The sequence below is a fragment of the Pecten maximus genome, chromosome 4 (genome assembly GCF_902652985.1).
Source record: "Pecten maximus chromosome 4, xPecMax1.1, whole genome shotgun sequence".
Classification (NCBI taxonomy): domain Eukaryota; kingdom Metazoa; phylum Mollusca; class Bivalvia; order Pectinida; family Pectinidae; genus Pecten; species Pecten maximus.
The window spans coordinates 28,925,434-28,950,850 of record NC_047018.1 but is presented as its reverse complement, the minus strand read 5'-3'; the positions used below and the strand labels follow the sequence as shown (position 1 = coordinate 28,950,850).

The 25,417-nt window shown below is 32.6% G+C and overlaps 2 protein-coding genes and 1 long non-coding RNA gene across 6 annotated transcripts; 1 reads left to right on the top strand and 2 right to left on the bottom strand.

Moving 5' to 3' along the window:
• Positions 1-1,707: 1,707 nt before the first annotated feature.
• LOC117325729 lies at positions 1,708-7,602 on the bottom strand. 4 transcript variants are annotated; one of them, XR_004532369.1, is made up of 6 exons: positions 7,453-7,602; positions 6,694-7,198; positions 6,339-6,431; positions 5,583-5,630; positions 5,201-5,285; positions 1,708-4,742 (listed from the first exon to the last, which is right to left on the bottom strand). XR_004532369.1 is itself a non-coding variant. In XM_033882162.1 (6 exons), the coding sequence occupies exons 3-6, from the start codon at positions 6,217-6,219 to the stop codon at positions 4,568-4,570; spliced, it is 645 nt and encodes a 214-aa protein (XP_033738053.1). In that variant the 5' UTR covers positions 6,220-6,431; positions 6,694-7,198; positions 7,453-7,602; the 3' UTR covers positions 1,708-4,567. The 4 variants fall into 4 exon arrangements, 3 of the variants coding, with proteins under 3 accessions (XP_033738053.1, XP_033738052.1, XP_033738054.1); XM_033882162.1 differs by having other exon boundaries at positions 5,883-6,431; XM_033882161.1 differs by lacking the exons at positions 6,694-7,198; positions 7,453-7,602 and having other exon boundaries at positions 5,883-6,681.
• Positions 7,603-11,070: 3,468 nt separating this feature from the next.
• On the top strand, positions 11,071-25,080 carry LOC117325727. The gene is made up of 3 exons (XR_004532368.1): positions 11,071-11,180; positions 24,162-24,229; positions 25,038-25,080. It is a non-coding gene; the product is annotated as an uncharacterized LOC117325727 (long non-coding RNA).
• Positions 12,935-24,917, bottom strand: LOC117325726 (mucin-2-like). The gene is made up of 5 exons (XM_033882160.1): positions 24,807-24,917; positions 20,838-20,899; positions 16,038-16,127; positions 15,656-15,691; positions 12,935-15,324 (listed from the first exon to the last, which is right to left on the bottom strand). Exons 2-5 carry the CDS (start codon positions 20,878-20,880, stop codon positions 14,288-14,290), a joined length of 1,206 nt encoding a protein of 401 aa, XP_033738051.1. The 5' UTR covers positions 20,881-20,899; positions 24,807-24,917; the 3' UTR covers positions 12,935-14,287.
• Positions 25,081-25,417: the final 337 nt, after the last annotated feature.

Below are 25,417 nucleotides of genomic sequence, written 5' to 3'. Positions count from 1 at the left end.
GCTCCATGCTTATCGCAAAATGTTGTTTTGTGAAATAGCCTTGCTGTTGGCCTGGATAATTTGAACTGCTGAATACTCTTCAGCTGCTCAGTATCTATGAGTGTTTTTACTGTTTCCAGTATTGTTATTCTCAATTCATTATCAGATACCCACAGTTGATTGCAGTACAGAATACGCTAAACTTATCACGTGATCAGTTTGGCTTAGTGATATCCGACGATGTCCTCAATTACAAATGAACATTTATCCTCATTAACGAAGTTTTGATATGTAGTATAATGGAAAGAAATCAAAAGTACATCTTTAATCTTTAAGCATTTCTCATTGAACATTTAGCATAAAGCATTTCACATTTAGCAGTAAACATTTAGCATAAAGCATTTCACATTTAGCATAAAGCATTTCACATTTAGCAGTAAACATTTAGCATAAAGCATTTCACATTTAGCAGTAAACATTTAGCATAAAGCATTTCACATTTAGCAGTAAACATTTAGCATAAAGCATTTCACATTTAGCAGTAAACATTTAGCATAAAGCATTTCACATTTAGCAGTAAACATTTAGCATAAAGCATTTCACATTTAACAGTAAACATTTAGCATAAAGCATTTCACATTTAGCAGTAAACATTTAGCATAAAGCATTTCACATTTAGCAGTAAACATTTAGCATAAAGCATTTCACATTTATCATGTCGTGCCAGCTTTCCATACAAATCAAACGGTGGAACAGTACAGATCAGTTACACATCGCTTCTTTTTGAAGCGATTGTACAGCAAAATGCCACAGTTGAGTGAAGTATATAGGGGTTGGGCCATTTCTCTGATAATGCAGGGGCATTCGCAACATCACGTAGACCAGCAATATGATGTACATGAGACAACAATATCCTGTTTAGTTGGACATCTCAGAGCCATAGGGGGATTGGGTGATTGTCCCAGGAACGGACGTCCACGCTTTATGTCGCGACGTCAAGTTAGAGGCATACATCTATACACTTGCATTTCTTTTTACTGCTAGTATATATATGTCAATGATCTGTTATGTGACCGAGGTTCTAGCTGAATAAGATTTACCTTTGTCAACCTCTTTTTTGAAAAGTTTTAGGTGGCCAAGATGTACGGGTAGTGCTTATGTGTATATACAATGTATATATAAGTGTATAATAGCAAAGTCTCTGCTACAGGTGACCTTTTCAAAGTACAGTGTAACACATGTGAACTTAGTCCAAGCACTGGCGTCTGCTTTTGGTTAGTATTAACAGAAAAAAAGATGCCCCTACTAGATCAACGATATAGTAGGCGTAGGGGCTGATATGTTTTGTCTGCTAATACTAACCAGAAGCAGATGCCTATGAGGCAAGGTTTTATTCAGTGAAAGAGTTCTATGCTTACTGTATTTGATAAGCATGACAATATTCTATTGTGACAATTCTTGTTATGAATTTAACTGTACTATTAAAGATATGATATAGGTAATGATGTGTAAAAGATATAGGTAATGATGTGTAAAAGTCAGACTAAAGTAACTTTCCCGAGGTTTGTTACTTTGGAGAATGATCGTATTATTTACACAAAAAACCCATGTTACTTGTCTTTCAACGGCATTCTTAATGCTTCCATATAGAGGAACCTCTACAGTTCTATATGTTTTTGGATATTATCATTAAATATTAACTTGAAGATCTTGACATTTTTTTTTTCATTTTTTTTTGTAACTTATAATCTTATTAAGATTTTTCAAACACATACACATGATATATACCATATGATAACAATATATCTACAGATTCTGGCATTGGAAATATATAATCATTTATCTGACTAATAGATTTCATGCATCTTGTCATATTTATGAAATCAGTTATATATATTTTTTCATATTTGATGTGGAATGTTCAAAGTTATTTGTAGAATGCTCAAAATTTTATACTGTACATTACTGCTCAGATAATGACATTAAGTTCTTTGATGTTGATTTGTTCACAGTAAACATCAAGTGGCATTGAATATGAACGCCAGGAAACCTCAAACACTTTAATACGTTTTCTACCTGTAAAATGTGTTTACATGAACCCCAGGAAACATGAAGCTAATTTTTAGCAGTAAAACAAGATAAACAATCTATAACTTAATTAAAAAACAAACAATAATTCATCATAAACATAATAAGGTAATAATATGTGGCAATATTTTACCGATTTGTTTTAAGGGAAAAAATCTGGTTATTATACTGACAACAGACAACTAAACCAGAAAATAATGGGCTATAAAAGCTTGAAAACTTATTTGAGGTATTTATATCTTGTGATATAGTTTCTGTATCTACTGTGCAGCAGTGCATTATGGACAGTTTTACTGTGTTATTACTATAAACTGCTGAATTTTTTCAGTATTGTTTGAGATAAAACTATTGTATGAGCTTGGATATATGTGTTCACCAAGTATTAGATTTACATATTATTGCTATACCTAGGTCAGTAAAATTAGACCATTTATTTATATTAACATTATTAGATCATGTAAAAGTTTAAATTAAGATCATCAAAGTTTACACATCACTTATTATCAGCTTATCATGTACATTAGACCACATTAATCTTTAATTCTAATCATAAAATTTCAAATGACACTTGTAAATGAGAATCTGCCATTCATATTCAATTTAATTCAGTTCTACTATTTATTGACTGTAGGCCTTACAGCTAATGAGTACATGTTACATACAATGCATACTAGTAATAAGGATATGAAAAAGCATGTAGATCATATAAAACCATGAATTAAACCATTAAATTTTAATGTAACGCACATAATTGATAATTATATAAAGGCTATATAATTATGAATACCAATATAATTATAACAAATTTAAATTAAGTATCACTTGATGTCAATGAATTGAGTACTCTTAAAAGTTTTAAGCAGACCATATCAATTATTAATTTAAAACTAAGATTTGCCACTTGATGTCAACATCCCTAGTAACTGAGTAAATATATTTAAGCCATTTATTGCAGCCTTTGGGTTACACATTGCTGGAAACCACTATTAGTATTTAGTCTCATGTCTGATTTGGCATTGGGGGAATCCATTGTCGATAGTCTTCAAGTCTTCAATAAGCACAGTCCAAACCAGGGTACAGGCTATGGTGATATATACCCTTCATTTCTAGTCTGAGGTCATAAATAGATCCTGCATGAAACTAACAGAGTACAATGTACACTTATCAGTGCCATACGGACATGCAAGAAGGCCATATAAAACCCAATACTTACAAACTTACTGATTGATTTAAACCTGTAGTAAAATAAAACTTGTTTTTCATATCAAATTCACAAGGGAGTCAAAAGGTCCATAACAACATTGGATATTAATAAGTAGTTATTCCATTGCATTTGTTATTGTTTATTTTAATAATCTTAATTATTAATTTGTCATTTAAAGCAAAATAACAAAAAAAACTATACATACTATCACAAAAAAAATCCAGTGATTAGCAAAATCCTATCTAGGGATGATGTATGATATCTTTGTATCAAAAAGTGATTTAGAGCACAATATGTGATAATAAAATTTATTTGTAGATGAAAATCGGCTTTTGTCTTATTTCTTCATATTTCAGGGAAAACACTTTATTTTTCAAATATACATATGCACTTTGATTGTTTAGCTTACCTAGACAAACGTCATACAATAAAATGCAATATGTTGTGTTAGGAGGCAGTGTCACTTCTGCCGTCATGTTTTCACATTTTCGACTTATTCAGGACCATATAGAGTCATGATGATTAGCTGGCATCAGTCCAATTGAAATGAATAGGGGTGACCTGTTATGTGTATATGTATTGATGAAGACTATGGAAGGGAAAGTCTTGAAATCATAATTGTATTGGGGAATATTTGATATCCTTGTAACCACTTCTTGTTTTCATTTTGAGAATGTAACTTAACCCGGATCCGATACAGATTTTCCTTCCGTTAGACCTGTGTGAATAGCTAAAATGCAGATTTATTATTTTACATGTACATTGTTACTTAGAATTAGACAGTTCCTGGGTGTCTGTGAAAAATTCCTAACGCCTAAGAAATGGAGATAGAACGATGTCATTATTTAATGAGTATACCTGGAAATTATTGGATGAAAAAAAGTCATAAAATGTATTCACCTAAGCGTTTGTTTCTGATTTATGCGATTGATGTGAACTTTGGAATATATTTCGAAAAGACAGAATGATATGCGACTTCAGTTTTAACCAATACCGGTACCACATCTATGAATACATAATTTATAAAATAATAAACATATGCGGACACTTTCCACTGAACACAAAGTTCATCGACGACTAGCTTTCTTCTGCTTATAGCTTACAGCATATATATCGCCGTCAATATTGTGCGCGGCACCAAAATTGTCTTTTACTGCTTTGGCTCTACCGAGTCGTGCCGTCTTGAAGCAGCCGGTGTCATTGGTGAACGTAGTGTGGTGGATATCTGTCTCACAAGTGGTGTTTTGTCGGCTTTTTCGTGGAACAGACATCTCCGATTTTGATTTTAATGACACGTCACTTTTGCAAGACACATCGTCGTCTGTGGTGGACTCGGAGAAGTCGCCGTTGATATTGAGAAACAGTGGATTTCCTATCTCTACAGGGTCGATATGTATAAAGTCCCCTCTCGTTTTCTGTTGCCCTAGGCATGTCCTCGACTTTGGTCTCCATAGCGGATCGAAAAACAACCCTACAAAGGAACATTATTTAATATTTATCATGTCCGATATGAATTCGACGGGATATTATGACACGTGATTTAATTTTCTTGGTTATTTTCTTCTCAATTTTATTTCTGATATTGTAATATATTTTACAATAATTTCCTTGGTTATCCATTACGAACAGCGGATCGAGTGTGATATATCTTAACAGTCCGATAAGCAAGCATCCTACTAGTACAGTATAACAAAAATGGCATTCAAATATACCATTTACTCTCACTGAACGGAGAACTTCCATTCACGGAAACCAGTCAAGTAAAAGGCATAACCGTATCGAACTTCCTAAATATTTGGTTGATGAAAGGACTGTGCCCTTTGCGAAGCATGTGGTGTCATCCGTGAAATCTCCATATCATCAATGTAAACAGATATGCAATGCTAAGACATTAGGAATGTCCAGTACTATTGTCATGGTATCACTCACCTGAATATCATGGCCAGTAACACCGCCACAATGATGACAAACACTCCGATTACAATACCAAGCGCCACCTTAGAATCTGGCTTATCTGTTAACACAAAATACAGATACTGAATTTTGATACACAGTGCTATTTTTTTCTTAAATTATGTTTCTTGACGTGTAAATCTCAAAATTAACAAAACGCTAAAAAGTCTATTTCGAACCCTTTCACTTTGATATTACCTTTACATTTAAAGTTGTTGAGTTTGTTGTATATATGTGTGTGTAAACATGAGAATCAGGGACAACCTTTGATAATTAAAGCATTTTTTTACGGCAGTCAAGTGCCTTACTTAGATCTGTATGACATTTGGAATTTAGAACGTTTTGGTATATACTTTACCTTTAGTGTCTACTGCATCCATATTATAGTCGGTGTGGAACACAGGTACTGTGGAGACGATAAACAATGGAACTTGTATAAAAAATAGAACTTAAACATGTTTAGAGTCAAAATACAATGGTGCTCTGAACACTACCAAGAAAGTCGTAGATAATGTTTTCAAGGTTCGTTACATTGTTTATCATTGGAAACGACTTTATTGAAGCGATTTCTTTGATTTCTTTTTTTTACGAGTATTTCGAATACTTGGATTATATGATCTTATGATTGCAAAACCTACAAGTTATATACGTAACTAACCTTTTGTTATATAAGAAGAGCTGAACCCATTGACGGAAGGCGTGATCACACTATAGATTAAGGCACTGTCATTGGTCGGATGTGAGAAGCTTTCTGATTGGTAGAAACTGGAGCGTGTTGGACTTATACTTTTGATATTATTTTCATTGGATAACACCGTTGTCGTATGTTCGCTATTTAAAATCATCTTACTCTCCGAAGGGTGACTTGAGTTTGGAAGCAGCTTTGAAGACACTGATATATCTATTAATGAACCCATATGTATAGAACTAGGTAAAATTGTCGAAAATGTTCGCCCTGCAATTGGCATATTGATTACATCTACCCTTGTTGACATATCACTGACAACAGAAAACGATGAAATTGATGAAAATGATAGAGGAATTGATCCTGTTATCGTCTGGTCCGGATGAGATGAGAATGTCGAGCCAGGCGTACTGGTAGTGGCGAACGTACCTATACTTGATATGTGCGTGGATACTGGTGAAGGCGGTGGGATCACCGATGCAGTTTCTGTACTGGTGTCAGTAGAACATCTTACACTCACATCTAAGAACATATTACTTTTCAGTATCAGTCGTCGAGACAATTCCTGTTTCTTTGACTTAACGATAAATCCCATTTTGCAACCTTCCGCCAAGAACAATATAATGTAATATAATCTTGTTTAAACACCGAGAAAACACGATAACATTTATAACCGAATCGATTTATACTTTGGAAATTTTAGATGTGATGTTTTCGAAATATCATCATTTTCATGTATAACAATAATAACAATAATAACAATAATATAAAAACTCCACTCTACCGTGACGAGGATAACATCCTTTGTGAATTGACCAGGACCCATTTGGTTGACACGTCACCACATTACATCCTACCCCTTCACTGAAATGGTCACATCTGACATACGCCTCTTCACCAGGTGTGTACAGCTTTTCTACCCTCCCGTCCGTCTCCACCGTCTGTATATCACAGTAATAGCTTATCACCTGTATACGCACACTTGCCACGACAATTAGAATAGTGTAACTTACTATCCAATAGCGATGTAATGTTCAACTTATATCCAGTCAGTGTGATGTTGGTTTCAGACCCTGATTCGCTGCAGGTGTCTATGCAGTAAGAGTTCTGGGCACATACTCGCCAGCAACACTCGGGTGGGATTTGATCGCCTCTATCATGTGCTATATTAATGCCATATACTGCAGAGTTAAATGTAAGCTGGTACGTCATATCGTTTAATGGTAGTGGCATATTGAGTATTTCCTTTGGATATTCTATATTGAATGTAAGGTATTTCCTGTTTATATCTGAAATAAAGGTAAATGGATCTATTTCTAATATGTTTTATAATAGATTTTTCAAATTTTATAACGTAATAGTTTTTGTTGGTAACGTAACAAGAAATATCTATTGTAATCGTAAAAATAATGTGTCAAATGATCGACTTCTATCGTTGCAGTTGAGTGAAAATTATTTTCTTAGTAGGCAGCAATAGCTTTAAAACAATGATCGTAAAATGGTTGTTAGTTGTATGTCAAATAGTTAGCGAAATGTCACCTACCTGCACTGAGAACAGATACACTATTAAGGAATAATAATATCCAAAATATTTTTGTATAAGTAAACTCCATTTTCACATCTGGATCACGTATGTTTTGTCTGTTACATATATTGTTGGTAGGGACAATTTCAGTATCATGACACACAGAACTGAAATTCATTTACATCCGTTGTGAAAGCATTTTAATGTAACGTAATATAACAGTGATCACGTGATACGATAATATATCGACGACTATGTGACATTGTCTTGGGTACAGGTGAGGATAAGATAAGTCGATAAACAATACCAGGAGAAACAATGGCGATATCAGACCAAGTGACGATAATCACTAAAGCGTGAGGAATCATCAGGGCTATGCTGATTACACACCAGATGGAAACTCCCAACAGCTGCTAGATTGATTCAACTATACGGTTACATGTATATTCCTTAGTAGTGTAATGATCATTTAAATAAATTACAAATATCAAATGAAATTTTAACACATTCTTAATACTAATCGGCAATAGACATTATAACCCGCAATACTATCAGCAAAATTAAAGAGTGATCTTGGAGGCCTGTGGTATGGTACAATGCATTTTGTTTATAATAATACTGGTTCATAATAATTATACAATCTTGTTTTTCTTAACCTTTAAGTTAGGTCCTATTGTTGTTGTTTGTTTTGTACCTTCAGTAATGTTTGGATCTATTGTTGTTTGTACCTTCCGTAATGTTAGGATCTATTGTTCTTTTGTACCTTCAGTAATGTTAGGATCTATTGTTGTTTGTACCTTCATTAACGTTAGGATCTATTGTTGTTTTGTACCTTCAGTAATGTTAGGATTGTTGTTGTTTTTACCATCATTAATGTTAGGATCTATTGTTGTTTTGTACCTTCAGTAATGTTAGGATCTATTGTTGTTTTGTACCTTCAGTAATGTTAGGATCTATTGTTGTTTTGTACCTTCAGTAATGTTAGGATCTATTGTTGTTGTTTCCTACCTTCAGTAATGTTAGGATCTATTGTTGTTTTGTACCTTCAGTAATGTTAGGATCTATTGTTCTTTTGTACCTTCAGTAATGTTAGGATCTATTGTTGTTTTGTACCTTCCGTAATGTTAGGATCTGTTGTTGTTTTGTACCTTCAGTAATGTTAGGATCTATTGTTGTTTTGTACCTTCAGTAATGTTAGGATCTATTGTTGTTTTGTACCTTCAGTAATGTTAGGATCTATTGTTGTTTTGTACCTTCAGTAATGTTAGGATCTATTGTTGTTTTGTACCTTCAGTAATGTTAGGATCTATTGTTGTTTTGTACCTTCAGTAATGTTAGGATCTATTGTTGTTGTTTTGTACCTTCAGTAATGTTAGGATTGTTGTTGTTTTTACCATCAGTAATGTTAGGATCTATTGTTGTTTTGTACCTTCAGTAATGTTAGGATCTATTGTTGTTTTGTACCTTCAGTAATGTTAGGATCTATTGTTGTTTTGTACCTTCAGTAATGTTAGGATCTATTGTTGTTTTGTACCTTCAGTAATGTTAGGATCTATTGTTGTTTTGTACCTTCAGTAATGTTAGGATCTATTGTTTGTTTTGTACCTTCAGTAATGTTAGGATCTGTTGTTGTTTTTACCATCATTAATGTTAGGATCTGTTGTTGTTTTGTACCTTCAGTAATGTTAGGATATATTGTTGTTTTGTACCTTCAGTAATGTTAGGATCTATTGTTGTTTTGTACCTTCAGTAATGTTAGGATCTATTGTTGTTTTGTACCTTCAGTAATGTTAGGATCTATTGTTGTTTTGTACCTTCAGTAATGTTAGGATCTATTGTTGTTTTGTACCTTCAGTAATGTTAGGATCTATTGTTGTTTTGTACCTTCAGTAATGTTAGGATCTATTGTTGTTTTGTACCTTCAGTAATGTTAGGATCTATTGTTGTTTTGTACCTTCAGTAATGTTAGGATCTGTTGTTGTTTTGTACCTTCAGTAATGTTAGGATCTATTGTTGTTTTGTACCTTCAGTAATGTTAGGATCTATTGTTGTTTTGTACCTTCAGTAATGTTAGGATCTATTGTTGTTTTGTACCTTCAGTAATGTTAGGATCTATTGTTGTTTTGTACCTTCAGTAATGTTAGGATCTATTGTTGTTTTGTACCTTCAGTAATGTTAGGATCTATTGTTGTTTTGTACCTTCAGTAATGTTAGGATCTATTGTTGTTTTGTACCTTCAGTAATGTTAGGATCTATTGTTGTTTTGTACCTCAGTAATGTTAGGATCTATTGTTGTTTTGTACCTTCAGTAATGTTAGGATCTATTGTTGTTTTGTACCTTCAGTAATGTTAGGATCTATTGTTGTTTTGTACCTTCAGTAATGTTAGGATCTATTGTTGTTTTGTACCTTCAGTAATGTTAGGATCTATTGTTGTTTTGTACCTTCAGTAATGTTAGGATCTATTGTTGTTTTGTACCTTCAGTAATGTTAGGATCTATTGTTGTTTTGTACCTTCAGTAATGTTAGGATCTATTGTTGTTTTGTACCTTCAGTAATGTTAGGATCTATTGTTGTTTTGTACCTTCAGTAATGTTAGGATCTATTGTTGTTTTGTACCTTCAGTAATGTTAGGATCTATTGTTGTTTTGTACCTTCAGTAATGTTAGGATCTATTGTTGTTTTGTACCTTCAGTAATGTTAGGATCTATTGTTGTTTTGTACCTTCAGTAATGTTAGGATCTGTTGTTGTTTTGTACCTTCAGTAATGTTAGGATCTATTGTTGTTTTGTACCTTCAGTAATGTTAGGATCTATTGTTGTTTTGTACCTTCAGTAATGTTAGGATCTATTGTTGTTTTGTACCTTCAGTAATGTTAGGATCTATTGTTGTTTTGTACCTTCAGTAATGTTAGGATCTATTGTTTGTTTTGTACCTTCAGTAATGTTAGGATCTATTGTTGTTGTTTCCTACCTTCAGTAATGTTAGGATCTATTGTTGTTTTGTACCTTCAGTAATGTTAGGATCTATTGTTGTTTTGTACCTTCAGTAATGTTAGGATCTATTGTTGTTTTGTACCTTCAGTAATGTTAGGATCTATTGTTTGTTTTGTACCTTCAGTAATGTTAGGATCTATTGTTGTTTGTACCTTCAGTAATGTTAGGATCTATTGTTGTTTTGTACCTTCAGTAATGTTAGGATCTATTGTTGTTTTGTACCTTCAGTAATGTTAGGATCTATTGTTTGTTTTGTACCTTCAGTAATGTTAGGATCTATTGTTGTTTTGTACCTTCAGTAATGTTAGGATCTATTGTTTGTTTTGTACCTTCAGTAATGTTAGGATCTATTGTTGTTTTGTACCTTCAGTAATGTTAGGATCTATTGTTGTTGTTTGTACCTTCAGTAATGTTAGGATCTATTGTTGTTTTGTACCTTCAGTAATGTTAGGATCTATTGTTGTTTTGTACCTTCAGTAATGTTAGGATCTATTGTTGTTGTTTTGTACCTTCAGTAATGTTAGGATCTATTGTTGTTTTGTACCTTCAGTAATCTTAGGATATATTGTTGCTTTGTACCTTCGGTAATATAAGGACCTATTGCTGTTTTGTACCTTCAGTTATGTTTGGATCAATCTACCATGCTTCATGATAGTTCATTCTACACAAAGACCTTGGTCATCCAAAAAGATGTTCCTACTGAAGGAGGGATCTTCCAGGACAAGACTGGCGAGTAACAGTCACGAGAGAGGTCAGTGGTCGACTTTTTTGTAAAGACTAAATACAAGTCAAGCTCACTTGTTAGTGACTCATATACTAACTAAATTAAGTGGGAGTCAAATGTAATTCGGTCAGACAGGGAGTTGTACACCGTGATGATTCTGGACGATTCTAATTTATATAAGAAACTTTGATCTAGTGTTGATATTTATGAATTGACATTTAAGATATCTAAACATATCTATTTGATTTCGATGTTATTGGAAAACTCCCAACATAAAAACATAGTGTTTATATCAATGGTTGGATGACTGTCGAGGTATGTAACTTTTTGTATTTAACAATTATTTATGATGCGCATGTTACGCAACCAACAATCAACAATCAACAAATGGCAAAAAAGTATGACGTGTTCTTGAAAAAAGTTTTGGGCGTGTTCTTGCCATAAAATGATTATTTAATGGAAATATTATTTTATAGAGGCACTGTGTGACAGAAGCATTTGGCAAGACTTATATTTGGTAATTGATAAAAACAATCGATCTATTCAATGAAATATAAACGTCATACTTTTTTTGCCATTTGTTGATTGTTGATTGCGTATCAAGTGCATCATAAATGATTTTTAAATACAAAAAATATTAGCTTTCTGAATCTCGGATACATATGGTCTATACAATTACCACGGACTTAGTACCAGGCGCAGTACGTAGTACGTGGCCATATAACTGTTGATTTAAATCAGATTGAGAGTTACTTAGGGTGGTGACAACGGAACTAGTGAAGCCTGAATTATGGTTATTGTTTGATGTTCTTGTATAGGACATGTATATCTAATCGACATGGTAGATAATCTTTTTTATTTAATGATATATCTTTAGGTTAAATTGAAAGACATTTCGAGGTTTCTGTTAACTCCTTGTTCTAAGTCATATTAATCAGCCTTATTGTTCAACCTACTGCTACCCTGTAGTAACCTGCAGTAGCCTGCTATCATAAAATATAACCACCAGGTTAGTAGTGGCTTCATAAGGGAGATATCAACACAGTATAAAACCACCAGATAAGTGGTGGCTTGATAAGGGAGACATTAACACATTATATAACCACCAGATTAATGGTGGCTTGATTAGGAGATATCAACACATTATATAATTACCAGATTAGTGGTGGCTTGATTAGGGAGACATTAACACATTATATAATTACCAGATTAGTGGTGGCTTGATAAGGGAGACATTAACACATTATATAACCACCAGATTAATGGTGGCTTGATTAGGAGATATCAACACATTATATAATTACCAGATTAGTGGTGGCTTGATTAGGGAGACATTAACACATTATATAATTACCAGATTAGTGGTGGCTTGATTAGGGAGACATTAACACATTATATAATTACCAGATTAGTGGTGGCTTGATAAGGGAAACATTAACACATTATATAATTACCAGATTAGTGGTGGCTTGATTAGGAGATATCAACACATTATATAATTACCAGAATAGTGGTGGCTTGATTAGGGAGACATTAACACATTATATAATCACCAGATTAGTGGTGGCTTGATAAGGGAAACATTAACACATTATATAATCACCAGATTAGTGGTGGCTTGATTAGGGAGATATTAACACATTATTTAACCACCAGATTAATGGTGACTTGATTAGGGAGACATTAATACATTATATAATTCGCCTCTGTTCATATCCTCAGGTTATCCGAAGCCGGGACTGTGCACAAAATCTTAAAACATAATATTAATCTGATCTCCATTTATTTTTGTATATCCTTTTTAATAAAACATTCACAAAACAATCTAATTAAACAATAAAATAATGATTCATATGTATGCAAATAAATTTAACCTCTAACATGATACAATTGTATTTAAAACTGATATAATATTTAAATGAATATAAGTTCTTTATGGGAAAGGTTAGAGGGACTAATGCGCCATTTTAGAAATTCACATTTTTGATAATACATATTGAATTTTTCTATGCAATTTATTAAAATATATCGACACTTATTGTAAACGAAATGACATTTTCCCGCCATGCATGTATAGCATAGTTTCAGAGTATTCATATATCGTAAATTATGAACGGGGTTACATCTCTTTATGTATAGACTTACAAGTTATTAAGTGTAGTATTGTAATATACTTCAAACCTTATTTACACAAAAGGAGGTGGTTATCTGATCGTATCCAAGATACTGATGACTATTTTACAAGCTAACTGATTGATTTTCTTTAATCTGAAAGTACTACAAACCAAATTTACAAACAAGTATATAATCGCAATACTCGCACCGCACACATGCGACCATACACACATACGTACAATAATATACAAGCTCGTGTATACACATACATTTTATGTGAACATCCTTATGATACTATATACAAACATATATGATTAAACTCGCGCATGTGTTTACAAATGAATATACACAACACTTTAACAAATCTTCATTACTACTATACATTTCAGCCTCGTGAAAAATATCGATATTCTTTGATACCCGTGAAACATTTGTAATGTTAAACGAGAGATCATTTAATTATCCTTTTATCTTATTTTAAAGACAAGACGGGAAAATTCTGCCAAAATGTGTGGGAATCAGTAGTATAATATCTGACGTCGTATTTCAATATTTTCAAATAACCCGTCAAAGTGGGTATTGCTTGGGTTCATCTTTACAGTGTTGATTGGTGCCATCAAAAGGTATTCGCGTTTTACCTACCAAAATATTTCTCATTGTATCTAGGTTATCTTTGAAAGATACAAATACCGACTATGGTGTGAAAGTTTTATGTTGATCGTACTCGCGACTGGTACCTTCGACAGTCTTCTGTACTGTCGGTCCCGAAGCACTAATATCTACGAGAGTTGTCACTACTGACGGGTGTGTTGTGGTCTTAATCGTTGTCAATTCCGATGATTGTGAAGTATAAGTGTCTTCTTTTGTGGTCAAAACCGACGGTTGTGATGCATTCGCATGTGGAGTCGTTGTTATGATTGAAGGTTTCGCGGTAGAAGAATCTTTGACAGCTGATATAATTGACAGTTGTTGCATAAGCATTATTGACTATTGTCAACACTTGTGGTAGGGTGTTTACATCAGTCTTTGGTTGTTGTCAATTCTGGCGATCGCGTTGTATTCGAATCTTTAGCTATTGTTGTCAGTACGGACGACATTTGTGTTGTATTATCGTCTTTTATCCTTGTCAAGACTGGCGATCGCATTGTATTCGAATCTTTAGCTATTGTTGTCAGTACGGACGAAATTTGTGTTGTATTATCGTGTTGGGTTGTTGTCAATACCGGCGATTGCGTTGTATTCGATTCTCTGGCTGTTGTTGTCAGTAAAGACGAATTTTGTGTTGTTTTATCATCTTTGTTTGTTGTCAATACCGGCGGTCGCGTTGTATTCGAATCTCTGGCTGTTGTTGTCAGTACAATAGAATTTTGAGTTGTTTTATCATCTTTGTTTGTGGTCAATACCGGCGATCGCGTTGTATTCGATTTTCTGGCTGTTGTTGTCAGTAAAGACGAATTTTGTGTTGTTTTATCATCTTTGTTTGTTGTCAATACCGGCGGTCGCGTTGTATTCGATTTTCTGGCTTTTGTTGTCAGTACAATAGAATTTTGAGTTGTTTTATCATCTTTGTTTGTGGTCAATACCGGTGGTTGCGTTGTATTCGATTCTCTGGCTGTTGTTGTCAGTAAAGACGAATTTTGTGTTATTTTATCATCTTTGTTTGTTGTCAATACCGGCGGTCGCGTTGTATTCGAATCTCTGGCTGTTGTTTTCAGTACAGTAGAATTTTGTGTTGTTTTATCGTCTTTGTTTGTTGCCATTACACTAACTGGCGTAGTATGGCTTTCTTCGATTGTTGATTTACTGGCATCTTTAACCATCGTCAATGTTGACAATGGCGCTGCACTAGTGTTTTTGTCAGAAATAGCATTGTTCGGTTTTGTGGTTGTCGTTATATACGGCTTGGTCGTCATAACAACCTTAGTAGTTGTCACAACATGTGGGAGTTTCGTTGTTATTTCCTCTGTCCTTGTCGATGTCTTCGTTGTCACTGTTGGCGATTTCGTTGTCGTAAAGTCTCTTGATGTGGGGTTGTAGATAGGTGCGTTGTTGGCAACTGAAACAATCAATACAGTCGTACGATAATACCAAGCGCTTTTTCTAAACCAGAATAGATATCAATATATACATCAGGACTGTATTAAAATGAAAATAACGGTAAAATAATACTCAGTTGATAAATACAGTGGAGAAGTCCTTTTCAGCAGCAATATATAGATTATTTTAAACGTGAAGATTAATGTATTTCTGGATTAATCTTTACGTTTTCCACTGACTCAATAGTAGAATTTTGTCTTCTTAAAATCATTCGGACCAAATTTGATACATGTATGTTGTTATTGTGTCATATTTTTCAAATGAAGACAAAGTAGCTGGATTCCACTTACCGATGTCATGTTGACTTTGCGTTTCTGTCACGTTAGCTGTTCAATGAAAATAAATGATTTATATATAGATCCATTGCCTATAGATTGATTTATAGCTTACAAACACACACAAAAGGAAATGAATAACATGATTGATTAATTTATTACAATTTATTGCCAATTGTTCAAATTTCTAAACTTGCATCAACACACTTCAACTGCTGTGAAGAAGAAATTCAAAATATTGGATGATGCTGTTTAATCAAGCAGTCGCATTAAATAAAGGTTTCAAAAAAGTAAAATACCCCGCCCATACTGGTGCTTACATTAGCATTAGTCTCTATTTTTAAGTGTTATCCTACGTCTAGGTTAAAAGTAAATTGAACATAACTGATTGACTTACCTGATAGATAGACAATCATTCCAACAGATATCCCTATAGCCCCTAGTACCAGTATTACTATCAGGCAATTGACGTGTGTCTTACCGCACGCTAAAATTAAAAGTACAAATAAATATGACTTTTAAAAATAAATTTCATGACGAGAGTTCGTTAGTAAAAACAGGGGGAAACACGTACGTACGTACGTGGTGATGACAATGGGAAAACAATTCAATTGACTCGAAATATGTCATTCTTAGTTACTTTAAAACTTGGTGAAGAAACTGGACCAACTCCTCCTCATTGCACTTCAAATATCATATGACACAAGAAGAAACTAAGAACAGAAGTTTTATTGACATGGATGAAAGAAGTATGCATTTATAGATGGCTGTGAGAGTTTAGTGAATTAAGGAAGTAAGCCACATAATCACCAGTGAATTGCCCCAAATCAAGAGATTGATGTCACTATATAAGTTTGCAAATTGTACATTTCCGTTCCTCCATAACCTCTACGTTATACTGAAATGCAATAATTGTATTGTAGTGTATTGTAGAGTGGCAATTAAAACTCTAATTTCTACTAGATTGCAAATTGTAAATAAAGAAACTTATTTCAGACGCATTAATTACAGAAAAGTAAGCTAATTAAAAGAAAAACTAAGGCACGAGCATACACTCACATTTACCCTTTCAGAAAGATTCCTCACATTAAAGTTCCCTAATAGATACCAGAGTTATTAAACATCTAAAACATATATATCAAATCATAACATATGACCAAGATATATTAAACACCTATATCAGGTCATTAGATATAACCCAGATACATTAAACACCTATATCAGGTCATTAGATATAACCCAGATACATTAAACATATATATCAGGTCATTATATATAACCAAGATACATTAAACATCTATATCAGGTCATTAGATATAACCCAGATACATTAAACACCTATATCAGGTCATTAGATGTAACCCAGATACATTAAACGTCTATATCAGGTCATTAGATATAACCCAGATACATTAAACATCTATATCAGGTCATTAGATGTAACATAGATACATTAAACATCTATATCAGGTCATTAGATATAACATAGATACATTAAATATCTATATCATGTCATTAGATATAACCCAGATACATTAAACACCTATATCAGGTCATTAGATATAACCCAGATACATTAAACACCTATATCAGGTCATTAGATGTAACCCAGATACATTAAACGTCTATATCAGGTCATTAGATATAACCCAGATACATTAAACATCTATATCAGGTCATTAGATGTAACCCAGATACATTAAACACCTATATCAGGTCATTAGATGTAACCCAGATACATTAAACATCTATATCAGGTCATTAGATATAACATAGATACATTAAACATCTATATCAGGTCATTAGATATAACCCAGATATATTAAACATCTATATCAGGTCATTAGATATAACCCAGATACATTAAACATCTATATCAGGTCATTAGATATAACCCAGATACATTAAACATCTATATCAGATCATTAGATATAACCCAGATACATTAAACACCTATATCAGGTCATTAGATATAACCCAGATACATTAAACACCTATATCAGGTCATTAGATATAACATAGATACATTAAACATCTATATCAGGTCATTAGATGTAACATAGATACATTAAACATCTATATCAGGTCATTAGATGTAACATAGATACATTAAACATCTATATCAGGTCATTAGATATAACATAGATACATTAAACACCTATATCAGGTCATTAGATATAACCCAGATACAGTAAACATCTATATCAGGTCATTAGATATAACCCAGATACATTAAACATATATATCAGGTCATTAGATATAACCCAGATATATTAAACATCTATATCAGGTCATTAGATATAACCCAGATACATTAAACATCTATATCAGGTCATTAGATATAACCCAGATACATTAAACCTCTATATCAGGTCATTAGATGTAACCCAGATACATTAAACATCTATATCAGGTCATTAGATATAACCCAGATACATTAAACATCTATATCAGGTCATTAGATGTAACATAGATACATTAAACATCTATATCAGGTCATTAGATGTAACCCAGATACATTAAACATCTATATCAGGTCATTAGATATAACCCAGATACATTAAACACCTATATCAGGTCATTAGATATAACATAGATATATTAAACATCTATATAAGGTCATTAGATATAACCCAGATACATTAAACATCTATGTCAGGTCATTAGATATAACCCAGATATATTAAACATCTATATAAGGTCATTAGATATAACCCAGATACATTAAACACCTATAGCAGGTCATTAGATATAACGCAGATACATTAAACATCTATATAAGGTCATTAGATATAACCCAGATACATTAAACATCTATACCAGGTCATTAGATATAACCCAGATATATTAAACATCTATATCAGGTCATTAGATGTAACCCAGATACATTAAACACCTATATCAGGTCATTAGATGTAACCCAGATACATTAAACACCTATATCAGGTCATTAGATATAACCCAGATACATTAAACATCTATATCAGGTCATTAGATATAACCCAGATACATTAAACATCTATATCAGGTCATTAGATGTAACCCAGATACATTAAACATCTATATCATGTCAATAGATATAACCCAGATACATTAAACATCTATATCAGGTCATTAGATGTAACCCAGATACAGTAAACATCTATATCAGGTCATTAGATATAACCCAGATACATTAAACACCTATATCAGGTCATTAGATATAACCTAGATACATTAAACCTCTATATCAGGTCATTAGATATAACCCAGATACATTAAATATCTATATCAGGTCATTAGATATAACCCAGATACATTAAACATCTATATCAGGTCATTAGATGTAACATAGATACATTAAACATCTATATCAGGTCATTAGATGTAACATAGATACATTAAACACCTATATCAGGTCATTAGATATAACCCAGATACATTAAACATCTATATCAGGTCATTAGATATAACCCAGATACATTAAACATCTATATCAGGTCATTAGATATAACCCAGATACATTAAACATCTATATCAGGTCATTAGATGTAACCCAGATACATTAAACATCTATATCAGGTCATTAGATGTAACCAAGATACATTAAACATCTATATCAGGTTATTAGATGTAACCAAGATACATTAAACATCTATATCAGGTCATTAGATATAACATAGATACATTAAACATCTATATCAGGTCATTAGATATAACCCAGATACATTAAACACCTATATCAGGTCATTAGATATAACCCAGATACATTAAACATTTATATCAGGTCATTAGATATAACCCAGATACATTAAACATCTATATCAGGTCATTAGATATAACCCAGATACATTAAACATCTATATCAGGTCATTAGATATAACCCAGATATATTAAACACCTATATCAGGTCATTAGATGTAACCCAGATACATTAAACATCTATATCAGGTCATTAGATATAACCCAGATACATTAAACATCTATATCAGGTCATTAGATGTAACCCAGATACATTAAACATCTATATCAGGTCATTAGATATAACCCAGATACATTAAACATCTATATCAGGTCAATAGATATAACCCAGATACATTAAACATCTATATCAGGTCATTAAATATAACCAAGATACATTAAACATCTATATCAGGTCATTAAATATAACCCAGATACATTAAACATATATATCAGGTCATTAGATATAACCCAGATACATTAAACATCTATATCAGGTCATTAAATATAACCCAGATACATTAAACATCTATATCAGGTCATTAGATGTAACCCAGATACATTAAACGTATATATCAGGTCATTAGATATAACCCAGATACATTAAACATCTATATCAGGTCATTAGATATAACCAAGATACATTAAACATCTATATCAGGTCATTAAATATAACCCAGATACATTAAACATCTATATCAGGTCATTAGATATAACCCAGATACATTAAACATCTATATCAGGTCATTAGATGTAACCAAGATACATTTAACACCTATATCAGGTCATTAGATCTAACCCAGATATATTAAACATCTATATCAGGTCATTAGATATAACATAGATACATTAAACATCTATATCAGGTCATTAGATATAACCCAGATACATTAAACATCTATATCAGGTCATTAGATGTAACCCAGATACATTAAACATCTATATCAGGTCATTATATATAACCAAGATATATTAAACATCTATATCAGGTCATTAGATGTAACATAGATACATTAAACATCTATATCAGGTCATTAGATGTAACCCAGATACATTAAACATATATATCAGGTCATAAGATATAACCCAGATACATTAAACATTTATATTAAGTGATAACACATACCTAGATACAATAAAAATTTATATTAAGTCATTAAATATAACATAGATACATTAAACATACATTAACCCTCTTGATAATTAGATACAATGTACTACCACCATATTATTACCAGTGTCACTTCTTGATTACGTTAATGAATATCAAAATACTCAAATAAATATGTTTTTGATTATATGAAAAGGGATATTCTTAGTCAATTTGAACTCACTAAATCCCTTCTATGGTTTTACCCGAGATGTTTGTACAGTGCGTCTATACGATTGAATTTATTCTTCGTCATCACTACACTTTATGACATCATCTCATTCAAATAAATGGTCGAGAAATATGATATAGAGTCGTTTTACTTACATGTGTAAAATTTCCCGGCCTCGAGATTGTATTCCTCGCCCATCTTTTATGTTCACGGTTGCCTAAAAATGTCAATGAAAAAATCTCGAGACGGTAATCACCATCAAAACATGTAGGAAGTACATTTTGTATAGGACTTCGAGAATGTTACCTGGTATGGGTACATATTACGTTACTAGCATTACTCATTTCATGCGATATGAATCCGAATTATGTCTGAAATGTATCTTTTAAGCACCTACGTATGAATGAACATTGTATGTCGGTATGCAAATCAGTTGTGCAATTTAGAAAAAATATATGTCTCTGATATTGAAGAGATACACGTTTGTAACAACAAAAATAAGTTCTTTTACTTTGGATGTTTCTTTTGGTTCCGGGTACATCATACAAAATAAACACTATTGGTGAATATAGTTGGATGTTTTACCTGATCTTATTAAACTTATATATCAGAGTCTCATCAGTGTAATGCATTTTCTTATTTCCCTCGTTTTGTCCTGCCATTCAGGTAGGACCTAAGAATTGTACCTGCTGCCCCATTGTATAATCGTAAGAGCCGACTAAATTTAGGATCTTTTCAGTATTCTACTTATTTCTGCCTAATATCTTGCTCGACACTGCCTCAGTTTTGGCCTTTAGTTGCTCCTGTGTGGAAGGCTTTGTGTCTATATTGGTAGCTATATTGCGCTCAGCGTTTTGGGCCTGTATAACGTGACCACCATGTAAGGCGTCGCACTGGATATATCTTCAGTAGTATACTTCAGTGAGGTAGTACTATAAATCCGCGCTATCACAGAGACAAACACCTGCCTCCCAAAACACACAAACACTTAACACACGCATGCATCAATGAACTGTTGATAGGACGCTAAATAATACCAAACAAATCCCTGGTTTTATCAATTGGATTTTCCGTTGATCGGAAAATATTCAAGACTTTTTGTCCTAATTTGAATTTGACGTCATATACAAATGTATTTTATATCGAGATTTTCATCCCCATTTTCTAATACTCCAACGATGCGATAGTGTGGACAATAATACAAAATAGCGGTTACATAAACGACATTTATCGTTTCCGACACGCTCTGGGTAGCACATGGGGACGGCTCGGGCGTCATTAGCATACAATGTACCAGGAAGTTACACGCTGTTTATGCTGATTCACATTGCAGGGATTGTATTTATGGAGACTTGATTATATTATAGAAATATCAACAATCTTTTGGCTTCATATATATATGAAAACTAAATTTCTTCAAACCTTAAAATAAGACGATCCACATAAAAGAGAAAACATTAATTGATTTTTGTATTTGTAATGTTATAAAAAATATGTTTAAGGCTGTCTGTTGTAAGAGTATTACTATTGTTATCTGTTAAAGACTGTCTGTTGTAAGAGTATTGATAATTTTATCTGTTAAAGACTGTCTGTTGTAAGAGTATTGATAATTTTATCTGTTAAAGATTGTCTGTTGTAAGAGTATTAGTAATTTTATCTGTTAAAGACTGTTTGTTGTAAGAGTATTAGTAATTTTATCTGTTAAAGACTGTCTGTTGTAAGAGTATTACTATTGTTATCTGTTAAAGACTGTCTGTTGTAAGAGTATTACTATTGTTATCTGTTAAAGACTGCCTGTTGTAAGAGTATTACTATTGTTATCTGTTAAAGACTGTCTGTTGTAAGAGTATTAGTAATTTTATCTGTTAGAGCTGTTTGTTGTAAGAGTATTAGTAATTGTATCCGTTAAAGACTGTCTGTTGTAAGAGTATTAGTGTTTTATCTGTTAAAGACTGTCTGTTGTAAGAGTATTACTATTTTCATCTGTTAAAGACTGTCTGTTGTAGGAGTATTGATAATTTTATCTGTTAAAGACTGTCTGTTGTAAGAGTATTACTATTTTCATCTGTTTAAGTCTGCCTGTTGTAAGAGTATTACTATTGTTATCTGTTAAAGACTGTCTGTTGTAAGAGTATTAGTGTTTTATCTGTTAAAGACTGTCTGTTGTAAGAGTATTACTATTGTTATCTGTTAAAGACTGTCTGTTGTAAGAGTATTACTATTGTTATCTGTTAAAGACTGTCTGTTGTAAGAGTATTACTATTTTCATCTGTTAAAGACTGTCTGTTGTAAGAGTATTACTATTTTCATCTGTTAAAGACTGTCTGTTGTAAGAGTATTAGCGTTTTATCTGTTAAAGACTGTCTGTTGTAAGAGTATTACTATTGTTATCTGTTAAAGACTGTCTGTTGTAAGAGTATTAGTCATTTTATATGTTAAAGACTGTCTGTTGTAGGAGTATTGATAATTTTATCTGTTAAAGACTGTCTGTTGTAAGAGTATTGATAATTTTATGTGTTAAAGACTGTCTGTTGTAAGAGTATTGATAATTTTATGTGTTAAAGATTGTCTGTTGTAAGAGTATTAGTAATTTTATCTGTTAAAGACTGTCTGTTGTAAGAGTATTGATAATTTTATCTGTTAAAGACTGTCTGTTGTAAGAGTATTGATAATTTTATGTGTTAAAGACTGTCTGTTGTAAGAGTATTGATAATTTTATGTGTTAAAGATTGTCTGTTGTAAGAGTATTAGTAATTTTATCTGTTAAAGACTGTCTGTTGTAAGAGTGTTAGTGTTATAAGTACATGTATAAGTGTTTATCTGTTAAACACTGATCTGTTGTAAGAGTATTAGTGTTTTATCTGTTAAAAACTGTCTGTTGTAAGAGTATTGATAATTTTATCTGTTAAAGATTGTGTGTTGTAGGAGTATTAGTAATTTTATCTGTTAAAGTCTGTCTGTTGTAAGAGTATTGATAATTTTATCTGTTAAAGATTGTGTGTTGTAAGAGTATTACTATTGTTATCTGTTAAAGACTGCCTGTTGTAAGAGTATTGATAATTTTATCTCTTAAACACTAAACATTGTAAGACTTTAAGATTGATGTTTCGTTATTTTAACGATTAAATGGAGTTAAAGGACACATTCACAAGTAATTATATCTTGAGTTATAGTTTATATAAAAATGCTGATATTTTGATTTATCTTTGTAGTTGAGATCTGGTATATACATGCATATACATATACGTATGAAAAGTAAACACAGGCTGTTTTATAACTTAACTTGTAGGGTTATGGACGTGCTGCAAGCAATGAGTCTCATATGGCTTTCATTATTATTTTTATTCTATTCAATTTCATTTTGTCTGATAGTATGTAGCTGTTTACAGTATATTGCAGCGGAAAGACCACCTGGATTAGAACCTATAGTATTGCTGATCAGATCAGATTGTAAAACTAAAATTCTGTTCTCTTTGAAGGTTTAGTAAATGCGGCTGACGCTACAAATTATACAGGATCTTGCAATCGCAGCATTAGCATACTCAAGGTGAGACATAACATTACCTGGCCTGGGTAGTTACAGGTTGACAATGGTGTTGTATTACATGTATAGTTTACTGAGGGGAAGCATAACGTACAATGTTAAAACTGTATTGTTCTGATTTATATATAGAATTAATCAAGACAGAACAGCCAGCCTTATCACGATGAGATAAAAAGACTCGAAATAGGAAGTTTTTTCACGGAACAGTAATAATATATGAAATGTTTCTAATTCGAAAATCTTCTTAATCATTTAAACAAATACTGATCATAAATCATGGCCTCAGACGATCGTCACTGGCAGTTATCAAATGCACTTTCATTCACTTGAAAATGTGTATAATTGAGAAAAAAAGTATCCTTTTCATTAATTATCGTTAGAATATAAGCATTATTGAAAACAGCATCGGTTTGTTTACAGTAATAAACAAAGGAGATTCTCAATATGTACTTCGGACTTATTGATATCGCAAATAAATTCAGTATTCAATTAAACAATGGTCTTTAGCACATACTGTGATACATAACAATTGATATGTATCAATCGATATATTATTGCGTATTTAACAAAACGTCCTCACCTTATCCTCCGGTATGGTAAGTGAAGGTACAACTTCTACAGGTGCGCAGATAAGAGGAGTGTGGAGGTGCTTTTTAACTTCCGGATCTCCAGACCCAAGCGTTGTTGTAAGTTAGCCTGTAGTACTACACCCATGAATACTCAAGTATGTCGCATCCGTAATCGCTTTGCATATTAGGTATGTTTCTTTTTTAATTGATTGAAATATGATGAGGGACATTCCTTTTTTCAGGTTTGTATGTCCAGAAAAGCCATTCGTATACCGCGGCTGACAGAGCATGACAGTAAGTTCTTTTTAATTTGCCTGTTATTTTAGCGATCAAAACAAGTCAGTTGGTACGATTACCTTAATATTCCCTACACGCTAAACCTTCAAAAGATATTTACCCTTAGACAACCTTGAGTTTTTCTTACTGTTTTACTTTGAGCATTTTATCAATCAAAACGTCTGAAATGAAATTTCTCTGTTCAATGACAAACAACACAAAACGAGAAAGAGGCAACATTTAAATATTATCAAAAATAAAAGATGTTTAAAATCGTTGTAACGTTGGTATTAACTGTTTGATTTAACACGTGGACATGCTAATCTACAAATGAACTTTCTTTGCA

What these genes read in the sequence shown, in the direction of transcription:
- LOC117325729 (XM_033882161.1), bottom strand. Translation starts at nt 6,504, where the DNA reads ATGGGATTTATCGTTAAGTCAAAGAAACAGGAATTGTCTCGACGACTG. An exon ending in CTCTTCTTATATAACAAAAG is followed by an intron (nt 5,631 to 5,882) that starts GTTAGTTACGTA and finishes TCGTCTCCACAG; the next exon opens with TACCTGTGTTCCACACCGAC. An exon ending in GGATGCAGTAGACACTAAAG is followed by an intron (nt 5,286 to 5,582) that starts GTAAAGTATATA and finishes TTGTGTTAACAG; the next exon opens with ATAAGCCAGATTCTAAGGTG.
- LOC117325726 (XM_033882160.1), bottom strand. Translation starts at nt 20,880, where the DNA reads ATGGGCGAGGAATACAATCTCGAGGCCGGGAAATTTTACACAT. An exon ending in GGCCGGGAAATTTTACACAT is followed by an intron (nt 16,128 to 20,837) that starts GTAAGTAAAACG and finishes TTTTAATTTTAG; the next exon opens with CGTGCGGTAAGACACACGTC. An exon ending in GCAAAGTCAACATGACATCG is followed by an intron (nt 15,325 to 15,655) that starts GTAAGTGGAATC and finishes TGATTGTTTCAG; the next exon opens with TTGCCAACAACGCACCTATC.